We start from the raw sequence: 20,334 nt of genomic DNA on the forward strand, positions 1-20,334 counted from the left end.
AGGTTTCTCAGAATGACAGGGCCTGATAGCTCCTAATAGGGCCATTAGGGGAGTGTCTTTGTCTTTCTCAGGTGTGAAAGCCATGCATATTAATGACGTGATCACACCTCCCGCATAAAGCTTTCTTACACAAAACACGTCTTACAGTTTTTAAATCAATATATTGTCTTATCTGAATGAGCAGTCAGGGTGATTTTCACATAGTTTTGGAGCAAATATTCTAGGCTACGTGATACAATTTTCAAAAGTCTTGTGAAGAAATAATCAGTATGGATTTCATGAGCTTATTTCAGTGACAATTGTTTTTTGTATTTTCACAAACCACGCATAAATGTCATTATCTCATAACTACAAACTTTTACACACATGCTGCTGATATATAATTGTAGCAGAGTTTGTGGTAAAAAAAAGTGTAATCAGACTTTAGCCATGAAAATATCACAAGTAACAGAAATAAACACAAATGTCAGAGCATGTCAGAACACCTCCAGGCCCAGAAAACTCCTCAGACCCCAGAGGGTTAAACCTTGTTTATATTACCCTCATGTTTCATTGTTCCTTTGTCTACCTTTGTTTGTGTAACCTATGTTGGTGAGTTTAGTTCATGTTAATGTTCATGTTTATTTCATATTTCAAGTCATGTTAATGTTAATGTTCATGTTTATTTCATATTTCAAGTCAGGAACTGATGGGAAATCGAGGCTTTCTGAAGTGTTTGAGGCTTTCATCAAATTGTGCCGAAAAACGGTTCATTACTCGAAGCTTTCAATGCGCATTTGTTTTTTTGTTTTTTTCAGGGAATGTGCTTGGGGTGTAGACCAAAAAGGCCTCAGTATTTTTATTCAAAAACAGGATCTGTTTCAGTGTGTTGGGGTTCAGTCGGTTCCTTTTGGGGATTTATTCTCCTAGCCCTGGAGAATACTCTCTCACACATGGTACAGATGATGCAGGTGTACACAAGTAGTGTTTAGCCAGGTCATGGAGGTGTTTATAAGCCGTCTTCTGTCTAAACCAGTATTCAAGTGGATCATCACTACGTGGCAGAATGTACAAGGTACTTCTGTACTTACACTGGTAGCGTGTGCAGTGGCACTGTTGGTTCGCTGTGAATCACTAGAATGGCTGTCCAGGGTTTTCCATAAGTCTACCACCACAATGTTTGATGATGAGCTTGTGGCGCTGCTGAGGTTACTGGTGTTGGTGATTGTCTCTCAGGTCTAGAGGCCTTTGATGATTGCTTCACATTGTGAAATTTGATTTTGGGTACAGGTGTTGTTAAACACAACCATTTTAAAACGTGGGTCTAAAAGTGTTGCCAGAGCATGGCAGCTCTTTTGCTCATGACAAACCTCTCATTCAATTGCTTGAGCAGGTTTGCAGCCAGTCGTGAGGCTATTTCTGATGTCATTTGGGTACTCATCTCTCGTATGACTGTTTTCAACATCCTGATCATTAGGATCACCTTGGAAACTGACACCCTTTCCTCCTCTGACTTTCCACCATGGCTTGGTGGAAAGGCCCAAGATCCATAGGCACTGATTTATATAATTATACTCTTCAGCTGTGAATGGTGATGGTCTGATCTTAGAGTGGGGAGGACTGCTCCTAGAAGCTCTCATTGAGAAGGTGCTGTTCCATCTTGTTTCCACTTCCTGAATCATCTTATGTTGATGCCTACCCATCTGGTCCTAGAACTGTGACAGCCTGTCCTTGGCTGTGGTGCTGGACCTGAAGTGACCCGCGATCTTGCATCCACAGCTACAGAGGTCTTCTAACTCAGGGGTTGAATCGATGGCCTTCTTCACCCCAAGTTGAGACCATGGGCCTTAATCATGGGTTTCAACACCTGCACCATCAGTGACTAAGCAGCTCACATTTTCAGAGATACCCCATTCCCCCATCAGAGTGGCTTTTGCCTCTGTGTTGTGAGCTGCTGTGTGGGTCTTGGGGAACTTGGTCACACCCAGAAGGATGGATGAGAGCTTCCACTCTGTGGTCACAAAGTGGCATGTTACTGCCATGTACGCATCAGTGTTAATTGATGTCCACACACTGGATGTCAGTCTCACTGCTGCATCCTTCCACACCTCAGCCTAGGCCTTCTCCTTCAGATCTATGTGCTTCTTGCCCAACTGTCCAATACTTACAATAAGCTTTGTTACTTGATTGATAAGAATTAGTCTGGATTCTAAAATATTTTCTAATTCCATCATGTTTATCTTAAAATTCAAACAGTAAATATTTTTGTACAATCTTTAATGTGGCGTCACAGATTGCTGTAGCTGCTCACAAACCGATCATCTCTTCCTCAGCATGAAATAAACATGAATGAACATCAGAAGCTATGTTAAAAATAAACAGTACATTGAAATGAGTGGTGCAGGTTTGAAATCACTTTGTAGGCCAAAACACACAAATTATTCTATGACATAAAATACATCAGTTGTACCCCACTCTTTATTTTCTGTTGCGTGTCTCGAACAAGTGGCTAAATGGGACTACAGAGGCTGTCGAGGAGATTAAACGTCATCACGCTGAACAGGTAAACTCACTATAAACATTCTGGGCATCAGATTTTTCAGTTAAAATCAAGCGACATTAGTAATGACTGTTAAAAACTCTGTAAAAACAAGAAGAGCATTTATTCCCAAGTTACCTCCAGAAATCTGCGCAATTGAACCATAAACCTTTTCAGAAGAAATAGGCAAATAAATCCGTCGCTTTCAAGAATTTGAACATAATTTATCAAAGGTGCTAAGATGGCATTAAATCTATACTTTTTAACATCTTGGGAGTGGAAGAGAGAAACTAAGTGTATGTTCAGTACAGCAGAGTTGAATTTCGGTGGAAGATTTCTCAGGATAAAGTAAAGACAGCCAATCTTGTGAATTCCATGTTTTGACCCCAGTGGATTGCTTGTCTCAAAATCGTCATAATACTGTTGGATTTGTAAGGAATTGACCGTTCGCAAAGACCCGCCCCCTTTAGTTACTGTTGCTATGTCCGACAAGCTACGCCGCTCTCATGCCACACGATGTTCTCACGCAGTGAAAAATACATCGCAGAGCAGAGAGGACAGACAAAGCACTGACAACGCGCTGAAAGACAGGACAGACCAGGTTACTTTTGATATGAAACAAAGTCTCAACTTTCAAATTTGATAATTTTTTTAAGAAATTTAAACAATAAATACCATTTTGTGGCTCTTTAATGTGTGGTGACAGATCGCTGTAGAGCCTCAGTTAAAGCTGCTTGTGAACCGATCATCTCTTCCTTCTAGTTAATTTATAGCATCAAATAAACATGAGAGAACATAAGAAGGGAATGTTGTTTTAACTGCGGAAAGACTTCAGTACACTCCGTTTTTCAAGTTCAAATCCTCCAACGTTAATCTACTAACTCTCCTGACTGCTTTGTCGGACAAAAATGGCGGATTATGATTGGTCAGATCGCCTGTCAATCAAACTCCATGCAAAGGGTCAATTGTGTTTTGAAAACAATGGGTGGCCTTTATAGTAACTTCTGTTAGGGGTTAACAGTTTAGGACCCAAGGACCAGATGTTTGAAAGAAGACCCGGAGTCAGAATTATAAAAAATTGAAGAAAAGTTTTACTGAAGATAGTTTTCAGTTTCATCAGCAGAAGTCAGCTTCAAGACTCACACAGGAGTTCGTAGGCCGCCCCGCTTACAGTTACAAAGATCACAGCAGTTATACTATTTCCAAGGTCTAAGCTACGTCATTGCTTACAGGTTGAATGAGTCTGATTGGCTAAGAAATTGATAAACATAGTAATTTTCCACATATATACACAGATAGACTAAAGCATATCTCCATCGATTATGCAGCTGACACTCGGACCCTGAAGTTAGGCACGTCGTGACCTTCCAGTTCTCAGATTTGGGTTGCTGCATGTCCCGAACAACAACTCAATCAATCTCCAACAATGCCAGTGGTTCCTTAACCTGTAAGCAAGAAGACTAACACACACACCGACACACAGCTGTTCCAAGGTTGGATTTGGCCAGGCTCTAACTATAAACAGGAGTCTCGTCTCAAAACATCAAGATAATGCGTTCTTCCTCAAGAAGAGCTACATTTTAGTCTAACTGGAAAGTAAGGCTTTAACTGAAAAATGGTCCCTTAAACTATTGGCTTCAATGACCCGTTGAAGACCTTTCTCAAACACAAAACATGTCCCTATTTCATTTCTGGAAGCCGGGCTAAATAAGCAAGCACTGCTAGTGACAGTACCAAGTTTGCCCGAGCTTGTGTTTATTTATATTAGTTAATGTGCTTATTTTGCTTGCAGTTTTGCAAATAAAAGGTTTGTTGTATTCTTCATACAGCACTAAATAAGTGTTTATACAAATAAAATAATGTATATGGTGGCAAATACACTTGTCCCTTCATTTTATGTCTAAACTCTGGAAACTTGACCAATGTCTTCAATATTGGGATATAACAAAGTTAAATATTTAATTATAATCGTCACACAATTTTATTTGCAAACTTGTTTTATTAAACTGTATTGTAAGTACCCTACATTAAAAATTAATTCAGGCTTTTGTTTGTCATTAAAAATAATGGAGGCCGGGAAAAAAAAAAAAGAAGTTTTACAAGTGATTTCTTATACTTTTGCTCTATCTAATGGGCAAAATGAGTACTATAGACTTCATCTCTTTAGAACGGCTAATAGTTTGTAATTATAATTATTGTAATATTGCTGTTAGCCCTCTGAAATGAATAAAACCAAGCAAGTTTATTAAAATTTACTTGTTCTCCAGTTGTAAAAAGTTGAGATGAATAAAATATATTGAATAAAAAATGAATAAAAGATGATTGACAGCATTTTAAATCTAATCGTTTGGATATATATCAGGTACAGTACATGCATGTTTTTTTTCTCAAAAAAAGACAAAGGAAAAAGGTTTGACATTAATTGTACTAAACTACACAATATTAACAATTATTTTGATCTGTTGACAACTAACCTGTTGTGTCCTACACCCTTTTGAACTCAAACTTAAGACATTTACTAAATTAGAATGCCTACAGTTCACGAAACCTTTGGACTACATGCATGATTGTAGTCTTGTCTAGAAAAGACAGATAAGAGTTTGCTATCATCAATATATTACATTTACACAAAAAAAGTGTTTAAAAAAATAGTTGCCTTCCAATCGCACAAAAAACTGAAAATATTATTATATATTTTTTATATTATATTATGAATGTCTGTCAATATAGCATTGCAGTATAACTTAGAATGATCTAACTTTTTATGTAACTAACTTTATCAAAGTAGGGTCAGTCTTCAAGAGAAAAAAAAATATTACAATTATATGCACAAAATAATATCAAATTTCCAAGGAGAAATAAATACCAAGGAGTTGTTGTCAGGGTGAAACTTCCAAACATTTGGTATCTTTGAAAATCCCTGAATGTGCTCTTTAATGGGATAGTTCACTTTAAAATAAAATGCTGTCATCATTTACTCTCCCTCAAGTTTTTTCAAACCTGTATGAATTTCTTTCTTCTGCTGAACACAAAGGAAGATATTTTGAAGAATGACGGTAACCTGACAGTTAACTGGTCCCATTGACTTCCATAGTATATATTTTTGTTCTTACTGTAGAAGTCAATGGGACCAGTTAACTGTTTGGTTACCGACATTCTTCAAAATATCTTCCTTAATACAGGTTTGAAACAACTTGAGGGTGAGTATATGATGACAGAATTTTCATTTTAAAGTGAACTATCCCTACTTTACAGGACATTCAGATTGTGACATATTGTCAAAGAAATTCACTAAAATATTATGTCCACTACACAGGACACAATTCTATTCCTGGATCCCATGAGGATATATACATTCACATAAAATGTTGTTTACATAAAACGTTTTATGTAAATGATTGTGCTTCAATTCTTATCAGGGATGCAAACAGCGCGCTTTTCGGCGCCTCCCGCTTTTTTCACGTCAGTTTGGGTGACAAAGTCATCTGAAGCCATTCCATAGCTTAATGTGAGGGACAGAAGTCTATTTACATCAATAAAGTTTACGAAAACTCGTTTTCCCTCCTCTGTGGCTGTCAATCATTCTCCATTCAGTATTCAAACAGCGCGCGCCTCGTCCGGTTACAGCAGGATGCACGGTAAAACTCTCTCCAATATGATATATTCACATTATAATGCTTGATCTGTAGATAAAAGGCTGTGGATTTGCATAAAATGACTTTATTTTGTTGGAGTTTGTTGCTGTTTTTAAACGACTCGCTACCGTGTGCATGTTAGATCACACACATCACAAGGACTATGAATCGGCATCAAACGCACAATAACTGGAATTTAAAACTGTGAAGAAACAAGCTACATGATCAATAAACTGTTGGACAGATAGACACTAGGATTTGTGCGCTCGACATTTCTTCGCTTTGTGCCGTGAACTTTTAAATGCGCACTTGTGCAGCGCTGTGACTCCATGTTGCTTTGAGCACATCATTCTGCACCCGCGATGCGTATTATACACATATTTCTGTGTAGTGTAGTGTAGGCTATATAAATATATACACGTCTGAATTCTTGACATTAATATATAAATATAAAATGGTGAAATGTATGATTGCCTGATTGAATTTTATAAGAGTACTAATAGTAATTTGTTTTTATTAACATGTTTAGATTTTATAAAATTACTGTGCTGCTGATTTATACACTCACTAAGTTTAATAAAAATACATATTAATACATTTATGTAATATTTAAAGGTGTTAACTGTAATCTTACACTGCAAAATAATAACTTACAAAGGATTAAATTAATCACAATTATGTAAGTATCTGGAAATTTGCCGCGGGGCGAGGGCTTTGATAACCTCTCTCTTTTTTGACCATACATGTGTTTGCATCCCTGTCTTATAGAAACATGGCTCAATTTGGAGGTGTGAGTTCTGTTACCAAATGGAGGCGTGTCCAGAAAATACTTCAGGAGCTCCATACTCCACAAATAAATGACACTGAAACTCCAGTGGCAAGTCCCGAAGAATCTTTTATGCCAAATGAAGCAACATGTGATGAAGACATGATCTGTGAGAACAACACAGACAACAACATTGACCTTGACAATGACAGTATCATTGATGATGATGATGACCGTTTCACTGACTGTCTCTGCAACTTCAGTGAGGAAGAAGATTTTTTCAGTGACACCCCTGACACTGGCAACTTTGATGACTTGCCAGACGAACTGCGTCAATGGGTTGTACAGTCTGGCGTGACACAAAATGCAGCTGACAGCCTACTTAAAATTTTAAACAAACGCATCCCCTCTCTCCCAAAATGTACAAGAACTTTAATAAAAACATCAAATTCACATAAGGTGCAAACAATTGATGGTGGGGAATATGTCCATTTTGTCATGAATCTGGTATCCTTCTCTGTCTCCCTCTTCTGGTCACACACACACACACACTTAACCTCACGCACCTTCACTCACCCTCAGCTGTTTCTAGTTGCAACTTGTTATCACGCTAATTCTCTCACACCTGTTCTCTCTTCCCTCTAATTATGTTTGCTACTTCTAGCTTCCCCTTTTCCCTGCTTCTTTGCCAGATTATTTCGTATACTACTCATGCAAGAGGTTCTCCCGACCTGCTGGATCTGTCATCCAGCCTGGCACAGGTCTATCCCTATCTGTTCGGTACTAACCTTTTGCTCTGCACTCTGGGCGTTCGTCAGCAGCAGGCGGGCTAGAGCCCGCCGGATCCTGTTCTCAGACTGTTTGCTGCTTTCTACGTTTAAAGAGAGACTTTCTGCTTTATGTTATTGGAGCGTCAGCATTTACGGCTGCTTTTCTGTTATTTATCTGAAGAAGTATATATTTCTGTTGGACTGATTTTTCTCTCATAATTAAAGAGACTGTTATTGCATTTTCACTTCCTATCTTTCCATACAACACAATTTGGAATATTGGAACATTTGCTCCAAAAGAGAGATGGATTGTTGTCACAAACTGACACAATCAAATTGCAGGTGATTGTAGATGGACTGCCATTATTTAAAAGCTCTCTGAAGCAACTTTGGCCAATTTTAGGAAAACTTCCCTTTGAAAGGGATCCTTTTGTTATAGGTCTATTTTGTGGAAACAGCAAACCACACAATCCAAACCTATATCTTAAAGACTTTGCTGAGGAGGTTTCCGTTCTGGAACAAGGGTTCACAATCGATGAGAGGATGTTTCATCTGTCCCTGGACTGCTTTATTTGCGATGCTCCAGCGCGATCATTCTTAAAGCAAACAAAGGGACATGGAGGCTATAGTGGTTGCGATCGCTGCACGCAGGAGGGATCCTATGTGGGACGAAAAATGACGTTTCCCGAAACACATGCCACCCGGAGAACAGATGATTCATTTGCTGAACTTCGTGATGAAAATCATCACAGAGGTCACTCAATCCTCACCACATTACATTTGGGAATGGTTACACAATTTGTGCTGGACTATATGCATGTTGTTTGTCTAGGTGTGACAAGGAAGACGCTTAACTTCTGGACCAAAGGCGACCTAAAATACAGACAGAGCTCCCATAAGATAAAAGCCATCTCAGAAAAACTTGTAGGGATGTCAAAGCACATACCTTCTGAGTTTGCGCGAAAGCCAAGGTCACTCTCGGAATTGGATCGTTGGAAAGCTACAGAGTTTAGGCAGTTACTCCAGTACACTGGTCCAGTAGTACTGAAAGATGTTCTCCCGACGCCACTTTACAACAACTTTCTTTCACTGTCCATCAGCATATATTTGATGTTTTCTCCAACCCTGTGTGCCCATTACTGCAATTATGCAGATAACCTGATTAGGTACTTCCTTGAACAGTTCGGGACCTTGTATGGGGCTGAGGAGATGGTCTACAATGTCCATTCTCTGTGTCATCTGGCAGATGATGTGAGGAGGTTTGGTCCCTTAGACTGTGTGTCCGCATTTTGCTTTGAAAACTTCCTGGGCCAGCTTAAAAGAAAGGTCAGAAAACCACAACACATTCTCCAGCCAATGACACGTGTTGTTGAGAGACAGTCCACACAGAACAAGTCCACATTCCAACCACCAGATAAACCCAAACTCGGTGGAAATCACTCAAATGGACCAACAGTGCAAGACGGTGTATCAAGACTGCAATACAAAAGGGTCACACTTGAAAATGCTACAATAAAATGTAGGACGGGAGACAACTGTGTGATGATTGGTGGACAACTTGGCTTGGTTGAGAACATCTTGCATGACACCACCACAGAAGAAACTTTCATTCTGCTGAGAAGGTTTCTGGATCTGACCCCACTGTACACAGAGCCAATTATCTTTAAAGATATTGGCATCTACACAGCTTGTGAGCTTGCTGCAGAGGTTAAACTGTTCAAGCTTTCTGATATTGAGGCAAAATATGTTTTGCTTCCATTTGGCTTGAAATGGGCAGCAACCCCATTGCTACATTTATATTGAAGCTTCAATTCAATCAGTTCTACCTCATCATGGACCTCAAATGATTCTGTCAACAACAACAAAAAACAAAACAAAAACAATACAAAAAGATTCAACTGAAATAGAAACAGACTATAATGTACATAGTTCTACAAAAAAATGTACATAAATCTCAATTACTTGGCATATGTACTGCATCAACAAAAGATGCCAAACTACACTGGTTTAAAAAGCAAGTTGGTATTTAGGAGAAGTAATTATATTTTTTACACATTTTTCATTTTAACACAATATTAACCATTCTAATTAATTATTTCTTATCTTTTCTTTAATGCATAAGATGAACCCACCATTTGATAAAATATTGTTTCCATTTGGACATGCGGCTAGATGAACTTTAAAATCCAATAAAAAAAATAAAAAACATTGCCAAAAACTATGATGGAACCATGTTTACCGAATAAATTCCTCTTATGTGCAATAAAAAAATAGGACACTTTGACATGGGACAGCATAACTAGACCAAACAGCAGGCGATTGTACAGGATGACGTTTTTAATATTCTGAAATGCCTGACCAAAGTTTGTCATCAAAGTGGTTAAGTCTGCATTGCGACTCTCATTTAAGTAATCAATGACAGAATTAACAATTTTGGGTGAAGTATTCCTTTAAATATGTTTTTTTTTTGTATATATTTTATTTACACATTTTCAGTTACACAAACAGTGTAAATATAGACAGAAAAAATACAAATAAAGACACATAAACTCAAATATAAATGAAATAAGTGGAATACACATTCCTCCCTCAGAAAGAAACAAAATAGTATAGATAATATAAAAGTAAAATCAACTACAGAAAAAAAAAAAAAAAACCTTTAAATATGTTTTACGGCATAAAAATACCTGAATGTGCTTATAAATTTCTCCTTGTATCCCGAAAACACATTTTTAGTCAATTTCCATTGGGCCCCTAAAGATTTTACTGCGCTCCGAAATCACTTCAGCTGCACGGTTGCAAATGTTTAATAAATGCATTTCAATAGGCTACACAATTAGTTCATATTCAGAAAGTGACTTACATGTCAGACACAGTCATTGTCCCGCGAAAATAGTTCCAAAATACAGCGAAACAGTTGCGCGCCTGCGCCTCCAGACAATAGACTAGAGTGGCGCAAACGTTTGAATTTGAATTATTCAGTGAGTCACTCCTAAGACTTTTGAGGTTTTTCGATTCACATGTGTCAACATAAACATTGATCAGCATGCATATAGTGCACACAAATATGTTAACTTGAAACTCAAATGTGGATGTTGAAAAGACATCAAATTAACATCAAACATCTAAATATTATAACAATTGACTGGTAACCCTGTAAACGTAATGTTACAATTATATTATTTCATCAAATGTATAATAATTATAATCCCCTTAGGTAATTATATCACTAAAAAATAAATAGAAATGTGGATAATATACAATACTTTGTTTGTCATTTCTGAAATTGTAATGAATTACAAAGTTAATCAACAAATCAGTGTCATTTTTGGTAAATAACTAAATAAATTATAATCACTCCACTGCTTCCATTTCAGCATGGGTATGTAAATTTCGGTCAGAAATTGTTTTTTTTTTTTTTTGTTAAAGTCTACCCACAGCAATTTTACAGCACATGCACAAATCCAACCTCAGTTAAGAAAAATGCTATTTGAACTAGTCGGGCTGAGAAAGAATTCATATGCAATAAATATCAATCAATACACAAATCATTGATGTCAAAGTGATGTCCATATGATATCAATTTGACGTCTAAACCATGACATTGATTTGATGTAAACTGAATGTCAAACATATTGATCTGCATATAGCCTACATAAAAACTATTTCAGTGTGGGTAATAACTTTCTCTTTTTACATAATTACCATTGGAAGACATTGCCTTCCAAAACTGACCAATTATATGCAGCATTTTGATCAAGTCTTGACTAACCTTTGGTGTAATTGATATCAAGGAAGAGTTAATTATAAGTGTTTATGTCAATAAAAGCTCAATTTGGCAAAAATTATGCTAAATTAAATTCTGTTCTTTATTTAAAGCATTTGTGTATCTTTAGAAGTCAAGGAATTTACAGACAGCTGCTAATTAATCAATAATAGATGTGAACTTTGTGACTATTTGTTGAAAGTCTAAAAAACTTAGTTTAAATGTTTTAATATTTAGTTTCACCTTGTGTATCTAAGGGTACCTTAAAGGGATAGTTCACTTTAAAATGAAAATTCTGTCATCATATACTCACCCTCAAGTTGTTTCAAACCTGTATGAATTTCTTTCTTCTGCTGAACACAAAAGAAGATATTTTGAAGAATGTCGGTAACCAAACAGTTAACTGGTCCCATTGACTTCCATAGTATATATTTTTTCTTACTATGGAAGTCATTTGGACCAGTTAACTGTTTGGTTACCGACATTCCTTTATAGTCCGTTAGCCAGGGCCCCAAATTTGGTCCATCGGTATCAACGGGGGTTTTTTGGCAAGGTATACACCCCTAGTATTAGAAAAATCACGATAGCAGTGCAGCGGTGGTAGCGAAATCACTTTTTTTCAGCTCATGAAGTTACTAACCCCCTAAGATAAATTCCGTTTTTGAAATCTGGTGTATATCTGGTTTAGACTCATGCCAGGGATATTGTCAATATTCTATAATATGGTGCTTGGTATCGTTGGAAAGGGGACCTTTTAGGCTTTCATTTAAGCCCAGTACTGAATCTGTCTGACAAACACAGAGGTCACATGACTTCTTTAAACCAAAAATAACACACATTTTTTCACAATTTCCGCCTAAACTGTATGCTTTATTTTATCCCTGAAATCCATGAAAGAACACCACGGACACAAAACTCAACAACTTCAATACTCAAGGCACTCTGATGACTCAGAAAATGTATAATATACCCATACTATTTATTTGTGAGAGCCTTAAAGGTCCCGTTCTATGTGATCCCATGTTTCAAACTTTAGTTAGTGTGTAATGTTGTTGTTAGAGTATAAATAATACCTGTTAAATTATAAAGCTCAAAGTTCAATGCCAAGCGAGATATTTTATTTAACAGAAGTTGACTACAAAAAACGGCTGGATTGGACTACACCCCTCTACATCCTGCTTTAATGATGTCACTAGAACCGTAACCTCCGCCCACAGGAACACAGGCGTATTGATGGCGAAATGTCAACAGATGGTTGATGTTTATCTATAATAGGATACCGCAAAAGTTTAATTCGAAGTTGTTAGTTTGCTCTGTCCATTTCACCACGGACTGTTTTTCTAACCTGGAATAATATCAAGCAGACTTCTCTCAGCGTTTCATACTGACGAAGGGGACAATTTCAACTATATTCCAGCAAGCGGTAAGTAGTGATTTAATATGGAAGTAGCGATCACTCTTCACATCGTTCGTTTCTCTTAGTAGGATGAAAATAATCTTACTTAAACTGTGATTAATATACAGAAAGCGATCAAAGAACAATCCCTTTCCAATCGCCCAAGCTGTCAATCACACAGCGCGAGTTTATCTGGACACTTGCCAAAACTCGTTATGAAATCAATGACGCTGTTACACTGCACAACGAAGCTCTTACTGTATTTATATGCCTCATGTTTGCATTGGTGAAATCATTAGTGATAGTGCAGAAACTGCGTTGCAATGATAAGATCTTTCACGCGATCAACAGACTGTCATCTGCTCAGTGCTCATCACTGCAACCTTTTATGTGATGGTAATAGATCTAAATACTTAAAAAACTTCTCATGATTCGTTAATCCAGATAGCTGTAATAGTAAAACCGTATAATAGCTGTAATAGTAAAAGTTTTCCAGATAGTTCCACATGTAATGCCAGATATTTCATATGCAAGCATGTCAGCCAATCACAGCAGAGGGCGTTTACACTGAAGTCTCACAGCAGACACGCCCCTTCAAACAGAGTGTTCAAACCAGGGAATGAAATCAGGCTAGGAAATATGCCTTTTATTTCTAAATTATAACAATTTTTGATCTAAAAAACATACTAACATTATAAGGGCACCCCTGGAAACATTATAAAATAATAAAAATAATCCATGGAATGGGACCTTTAAATTAGACTTGTGTAGCCAGCACAAGTCTTCAAAATAGAATAGAGCCAATAGAATGGACAAATAGAATACCCTATTAGTCCAGGGCCAAATGGCCTATTTATTCATGTACAGTTGTAATAAAAAGTAATTGTTTCAATAGTGTAGTCAATGGTGTTGTAAACATAACACTTGTAAGTGGTTTAACAAAATGTTTCTATCATGTATTTTGATATTCACCCACTTTTAGTCAGAATATCAGAAAGTAGCTCATGCACGGAATGTTGATGGATTTTGACAGTTTGACAAGGTTTTGTCAGTTTTGTGAGAAGATTGTTGGTTCAGTTGACTGGTTATAACAACACTACCAACTATGCCATCTTCAATCAACTTCCATTGAGTTCCAGGGGTATTAAATGTAAGTACAAAATACTTTTTCTCTTGTGCTTATGAATTGGTGGGGAATAGTAGCAGTAGCTAATGTAAGCTTGGTGTTTTTAGCAGGCTAGCTATCTTGCAGGTTAAACAGTGTAACAGTAACTGCTACAGTGCAGCTCGGGCCAGCAGCATGTGTCCAAATATCAATGTTAACTGTTCTATTTCATCAGAAACGATCTGAAAACAGGGCTTTAAGGCCCAATCCCAATTCTATTTTATACCCCTTCGCCTACCCCTTAACCCTTCGCCTACCCCTAACCCTTGCCCCTTGAAACAGAGTGTCAAGGCGTAGGGGTGAAAATATTCCCTTAAGAAATGGGACACCACTACTACACCGTTACATGTCATTATACATTGTCGCTAGCGCCTACGTCACAGGAGATGCGCCAATGTTTATCACAAACTTCCAAGATGCCGTCGTCAGCTGTAGTCTTGCGTGAGTTACAGCTATTTTTTGCATTTTTCTTCTGAAGTTCGCAGAAAACAACGGAGATGACGATATCTTCGACGCCTAATGCTGCCGCGTTCACACCAAACGTGAATAGAGCGTCTGGCGCGAGTGATTTCAAATAGAGCGTTTAAGCGCGTCTGGAGGTCTTGCGGCGCGAATGAGACATTTAGCGCGGCGCGGTGGACACGAATTCGCCTCATTCGCTCGTCCACTTCGCTTCAAACTGCTTTTTACACGCGTCATATTGTTAACGAGCTTTAGCGTTTTTTTGCAACCGTTTCTTTGAAGAACATGACCGTAAATATGAACACAAGATTGAATGTGACAAAGAAAATGATTATTGGCAGTCATGTTGCCTCTGTAGCCGGTGTATGCAGGTACATTTTTCATACCCCTTCGTTTGAAGTGTGGTCCCGAAAAATCTTCGTTTCAAGGGCTATCTGGCCCTTCCCCTTACCCCTACCCCTCCAACCAAAAGAGAATTGAGACAACCCTACCCCTTCACGGGAACGCGCAAAACAGAGGGGTAGGGCCAAGGGGTAGGGGCAAGGGGTGAATTGGGATTGAGCCTAAGTGTAAAATACCAAACTTGTCCTTTAATTTACCCAGATAGCAATGAGTTGGCGGAGCGCCGCAGTGGAAGCGTCAGAATGGCGTAATCGCAAACACGTTTGACGGTGCACCGCCAGCGGCAGCCGCCTTCCTACCGCGGCCGTCCCGCGGGCCAACCGCCGTCCCGCCGCCGTTATATCAAAGGCGACCCTTCCACGGCCCGTCGGAGGCAAACGCTATTTTCGAGCGATCGGTCGCCACATATATATCATGCAGTTTATCAAGAATAACGATTGATCAAACCAGACAAATTTCCATTTGACGTTTTAATTCCACATTTCAAAGTACAGTAACTGTCATTGAAACATGATGTCAGATCACTGAAATATAAATAACAAAAAAAGAGAGAAAAAAATATATATATATACACACACAAAAGAACATGCAGGTTTCCAATTAAATTGTAAAAAAAAAAAAAAAAACAGCCTTAGCTTACAAGCAAATTATAACACTTACAATAATTGTTAATAATATAAAGAGGTCAGCTTTGGGATGAAAAGAATTACCAGTAAACATAAGTAATGAGTATATCTGGTACCAAAGAATGTGCAGGACACCAAAAAAAATTCAGGTACAACATCACATTTACAAGCCATTTCTAACAATAAGATAAGTGGTAATAATTTAGAATAAAGCTCTGGAGTAGAATAGACCATTATAATGGCATTGCTGACCTGGGGTACAAGATGTCTCTTGTATCTGTGATAAACATCTTCACATATATATAAAAAATACTGAGGTAAAAACAGTAGTAGAACAGATATAACTGCAATGCTGACCTGTGGCACAAGGATTTACAAGCTATATTTAACAATATAATAAGAGTTAAGCACTATGATAATATCCACAGTGAACAGTGTGGATTGGGTGAGTGCAGTCTGACACTTCTGGCTTCTTTAGGGGTCTTGATGTTACTGACTGCAGGATAAAGAAAGGGTTCCAGTTGTCAGTGATGCTGGGGGGTGTCAGTAGTCTGCCTAGGTTTAAGGGGTCGGCTGTGGGTCCCTCTCAGCTGTGCGGCGCCTTTTTCCGCCTTCACGGTCAGATGCTCCTTTCAGGTAACGCGTAACGTTAACCTGGACGGCTTCATCAGTGGCATCCTGGGTTGCCGGGTTCTTCCGGATGGCTCCTGTAGAAAATACAGATCTGTCATTCCATTTGAAAGGCATAATGCCATTCACATCTACTAAACATTTTTTTTTTTGTTACATCCAACTTACTTTGAACAATGGTCTTCAGGAACATGTCTCTAAAACATGCTTTATCCCCAACTCCAGTCCAGGTTGTATTGATGGAAAGGTGATTAGAGAAGATACTTTGAAGCATCCGCCAGACGGTTGTCTTTAGGTCCCTCCCACATTTGATTGCCAAAAACCGAAGCTGAAAATCCAAAAAAAGTGTTACAAATTACATTTCTCTGAAGCTTATCATACATAAATATAAAATGTGACAGGCTGTGGATTCAGACTGTAGAATATGCAGTGTACAATCTTAATTCTACTTTTTAGATTACCCTATGGAGTTATAAACGAAATCAGCACACTTACAAATCGTTCCTGGAGCTCTTTATCCTGCCTCAAACTGTTGTCAAGCAACGCCAAATCTTCCTGGGTGTCTAGGGGGAGTAACAGATCCCCTGGCAGGGATAACTCTCCAACAGACACATTGGCACTGAAATGTTGCAGCATAGTGTCCATTTTGTTGTCCATGCTACGCACAACATCGCCAAACTCTCCAAGACGTCGCAGCATTAAGGTCTGATCTGCACCTACAGGGGTTAAATAAAATAATAGTCAGTCCTGGTCCCTCAACTACTAAACTATGACATTTATATCTAGGTCTACTACATGTATAGGTGGCCCCAGTGGGAATTAAACCAACAACCACAGGTGTTGTTTGCAAGTTGTACCTGATTGCCCAGTGCGAGCAAACGTCTTCAACATTGTCCCAACTTGCTTCACCTGCTCTTGAAGTGAGCCGCTGTCATCCGAAGCTACAAAATGAAAGGCATATGGTAATTTTGTACATACAGTGCTATGCATAAGTTTAGGCAACCATGCTAAAGTTGACTAAAAAGAGGAATAAAAAATCATATTTTGCAAATTTAACTTAATGCCTTATTTTAAAAAATTAGGAAAAATCCAACCTTTAAGGACACCAATTTTCTTTGTGAATGAATAATGTATCGTAAATAAATAAATGTTCTTCCTTAAAAAACAGGGTGCATAAGTTTGGGCACCACTATGTTAAATTCCCATAGAGGCAGGCAGATTTTTATTTTTAAGTATTTTTTTTTTTTTTTTTTTAGGATACTATGCATCCTGATAAAGTTCCCTTGGCCTTTGGAATTAAAATAGCCCCACATCATCACATAGCCTTCACTATACCTAGAGATTGGCATGATTTTATTTCAGTTAGCCTAATAGCTAGTTTGATTTGCATTGAGAGATGATCTTATGGAAAGTACTCCATGCCAATCTCTAGGTATGGTGAAGGCTATGTGATGATGTGGGGCTATTTTAATTCCAAAGGCCAAGGGAACTTTATCAGGATGCATAGTATCCTAAAAAAAAAAAAAAAAAAATACTTAAAAAAAAAAATCTGCCTGCCTCTATGGGAATTTAACATAGTGGTGCCCAAACTTATGCACCCTGTTTTTTAAGGAAGAACATTTATTTATTTACGATACATTATTCATTCACAAAGAAAATTGGTGTCCTTAAAGGTTGGATTTTTCCTAATTTTTTAAAATAAGGCATTAAGTTAAATTTGCAAAATATGATTTTTTATTCCTCTTTTTAGTCAACTTTAGCATGGTTGCCTAAACTTATGCATAGCACTGTACATCACGTACTCTTTCCTAAGTTTGACTTTTTTGTGCATGTTCTTACCTGCTCGTGCAGTGCTTTCCCTCAGAGCTTGGTTCTCCTCCCTCAGAGCTTGGTTCTCCTCCCTAAGGGCTTGGTTCTCATCCATCACGGCTTGTTTTTCATTCTGGAGTCTCTGGAAATCTACATTAAAAAAAAAAAAAAAAAAAAAAAAAAAACACCTAAAGGCACTATTTTCAATACTTTTAAAACACTGGACACTAAGACAGGCCTAAAATATACCTTCATAGCTGAAAACTTCATGCTGTACACGAGATGCCAGGGGAGTCCAAGGGCCAATTACAGAGCGAAGACTTTCTCCTATTGATAATCATTGACGTAAAAATTTGTTTGAAGTTATTGCATACATTTAATGAATTGGACTTAAAATGGAACACTTAGTTTAGCGCAACATATTACATACCTCCAGCGTTTTCACCCATATGCTGCCAGGGTAAATTTGCTGCTGGGGGTGTAAAGCTTAATACTTGACGAGCTGGAAGAGCAAACATAACAGCTTTAACTTCAGTGCAGAGTATTGCATATTCAGTATATTAATGAAACTATAATTGAACTGTGCAATGCTAATGGAATGTACAACACACCTCGACACCTTTCATCCAGAAACTGCTGCGGCGAGTAACCAGTCAAGTGTCCTAATGAAAAACAGATTATGATTAAAGGATTCCTTATCTTAAATAGAAGCAATAGTTTCCAAGACAAAAAACGTCTCAAATAACATCACTTACTTGTACTCAAACTCTTGGCTCTGTGAAGTGGAGTCTGGATTTCTGGGGAGAAACCTGGTTCTGAGAAAGAGGAAACAGAAATTTGAAAATCTAACAAAGGGTATAGTTTAGTGGCAGGATCACAAATCAAGCATCACAGCAATTTTACATACCACCTCTGAAGTCTACAGATGGCACAACATTTTCCTGGTTTTCTGGAATCGATGCAACTTCTGGAGCATCGGGCAGCACTGAAACCTTGTTACCAGGAACAATGTTTTCAAAGCTCAAAAGAGGTTGTCCAAACACCAGCACTGCTGGTGCATCTGGAAGACTAGACTCCTCTTCATCAGAAGAGACCTGGGGTCTGTACTTGGAATTTGAGATTCTCTTTCTCTTCTTGTCATCGTCCGTCGTTTCAACGCTAGAACCTGTTTGGAAGCGCACCAAATATCTCATCGCCTCTTGCCAAGATTCTAGAGCAGGGAATAATGAATGAAAGTCAGTTATCCACCATAAACAGACAAAGAAAATACACAGATGAAATGCAGGAAAAATCAAATGCACAAGTCAGACCCATTTACCTGCTCCCTTCATAAACTTAAAATGATGTTTCTCCCAGGTGCTGTGTGGAGGCGTGCAGCGGATGGCTAAATTGTTGCCTTTGTCTTTTTTGCGGAGGTTAACAGCAAGTAGAGCATCGTTTGCAGCTGCAATTTCCTGTTTGTCCCTCTCAACTCCTTTCAATATTCGTCTCCTTTTGGCCCAGTAACTAGACATTGTAACTAACAATGCATTTACCTTTAAAGCCAAAACGATTGTCCAACAGTAGGTCTCTTGTGTGAAGTTAACCAGTTATGCTCCGGTCAAGGTATCTGCAAGAAAATGTGAACAAAACCACATTGTTAACGTTAGGAATATACAGTAGTGCTGTAGAAAAAAAGAAAAGAAAAAAGATCAGCCAAACGTGGAACAGTGAAATTGTTAAAAAATAAAATGTACTCATTCAGTGTAGTGTTTCAAGTGAACAGCACTGTCCTCAAACATAAAAAGTACAGCACTTCAGATAAATATAACTCATCATAATCCCCTTAAATCCTAGAAGTACAGTAGCAACACAGCACGTGCTAGCTAACACTTGCTAGTCACTGTAGCTACATTGTGAACTGAACTAGCAGCATACTTTGATCTGACAAACAAAATAATTTAAACAACCTATATCATTCTGCTTTGTTAGAAAACACCAAATTTAAGTTATACTTAAGTCTTTCTAGATGTAAAGCTTTGGATACCTACTGTAGCTAGTTACATTTCTACATGTAACGTAACTAGCAACATTGCTTAACCTCAGTGTGTAAGTTACTGTAACAAAGGCAAAACAGCATGTGTTAGCTAACAATTGCTAGCCACTCTAGCTACTGGACTAGCAGCTACTTGTTCAGACAAACAAAATCATTTAAACAACCTATATACAACGTTAGTTTTGTAAGAAAACACTAGATGTAAAGCTTTGGCTACGTACTGAAGCTAGACACATTTCAACAAGCTTGAACAGTGTAAAAAAGGCGAAACAGCATGTGTTAGCTAACACTCTGAACTAGACTAGCAGCGTGCGTGTCGGAACAAACAAATGAAAACAACCTAACGTTACTGGT

The 20,334-nt window shown here is 38.0% G+C and overlaps 1 protein-coding gene across 1 annotated transcript; it reads right to left on the minus strand.

The window, feature by feature from the left end:
* Positions 1–15,183: 15,183 nt before the first annotated feature.
* On the minus strand, positions 15,184–19,857 carry LOC311289966 (uncharacterized protein). Its single transcript, XM_084408239.1, has 11 exons — positions 19,264–19,857; positions 18,853–19,155; positions 18,701–18,760; positions 18,557–18,607; positions 18,376–18,447; positions 18,195–18,272; positions 17,976–18,095; positions 16,994–17,077; positions 16,632–16,852; positions 16,305–16,464; positions 15,184–16,213 (listed from the first exon to the last, which is right to left on the minus strand). The coding sequence occupies exons 1-11, from the start codon at positions 19,457–19,459 to the stop codon at positions 16,068–16,070; spliced, it is 1,491 nt and encodes a 496-aa protein (XP_084264365.1). The 5' UTR covers positions 19,460–19,857; the 3' UTR covers positions 15,184–16,067.
* Between the last annotated feature and the right edge of the window lie 477 nt (positions 19,858–20,334).

Source organism: Rutilus rutilus (assembly GCF_951802725.1).
Source record: "Rutilus rutilus genome assembly, chromosome: 4".
In the NCBI taxonomy this organism is placed as follows: Eukaryota; Metazoa; Chordata; class Actinopteri; order Cypriniformes; family Leuciscidae; genus Rutilus; species Rutilus rutilus.

Bases quoted from the DNA above. Each gene is read 5' to 3' on its own strand.
- LOC311289966 (XM_084408239.1), bottom strand. From the start codon at position 19,459: ATGTCTAGTTACTGGGCCAAAAGGAGACGAATATTGAAAGGAGTTGAG. The intron at 16,853-16,993 runs GTACAACTTGCA...TAACCCCTGTAG, and splicing joins TGCTCGCACTGGGCAATCAG to GTGCAGATCAGACCTTAATG. The intron at 16,465-16,631 runs GTAAGTGTGCTG...TTGGATTTTCAG, and splicing joins AAGAGCTCCAGGAACGATTT to CTTCGGTTTTTGGCAATCAA.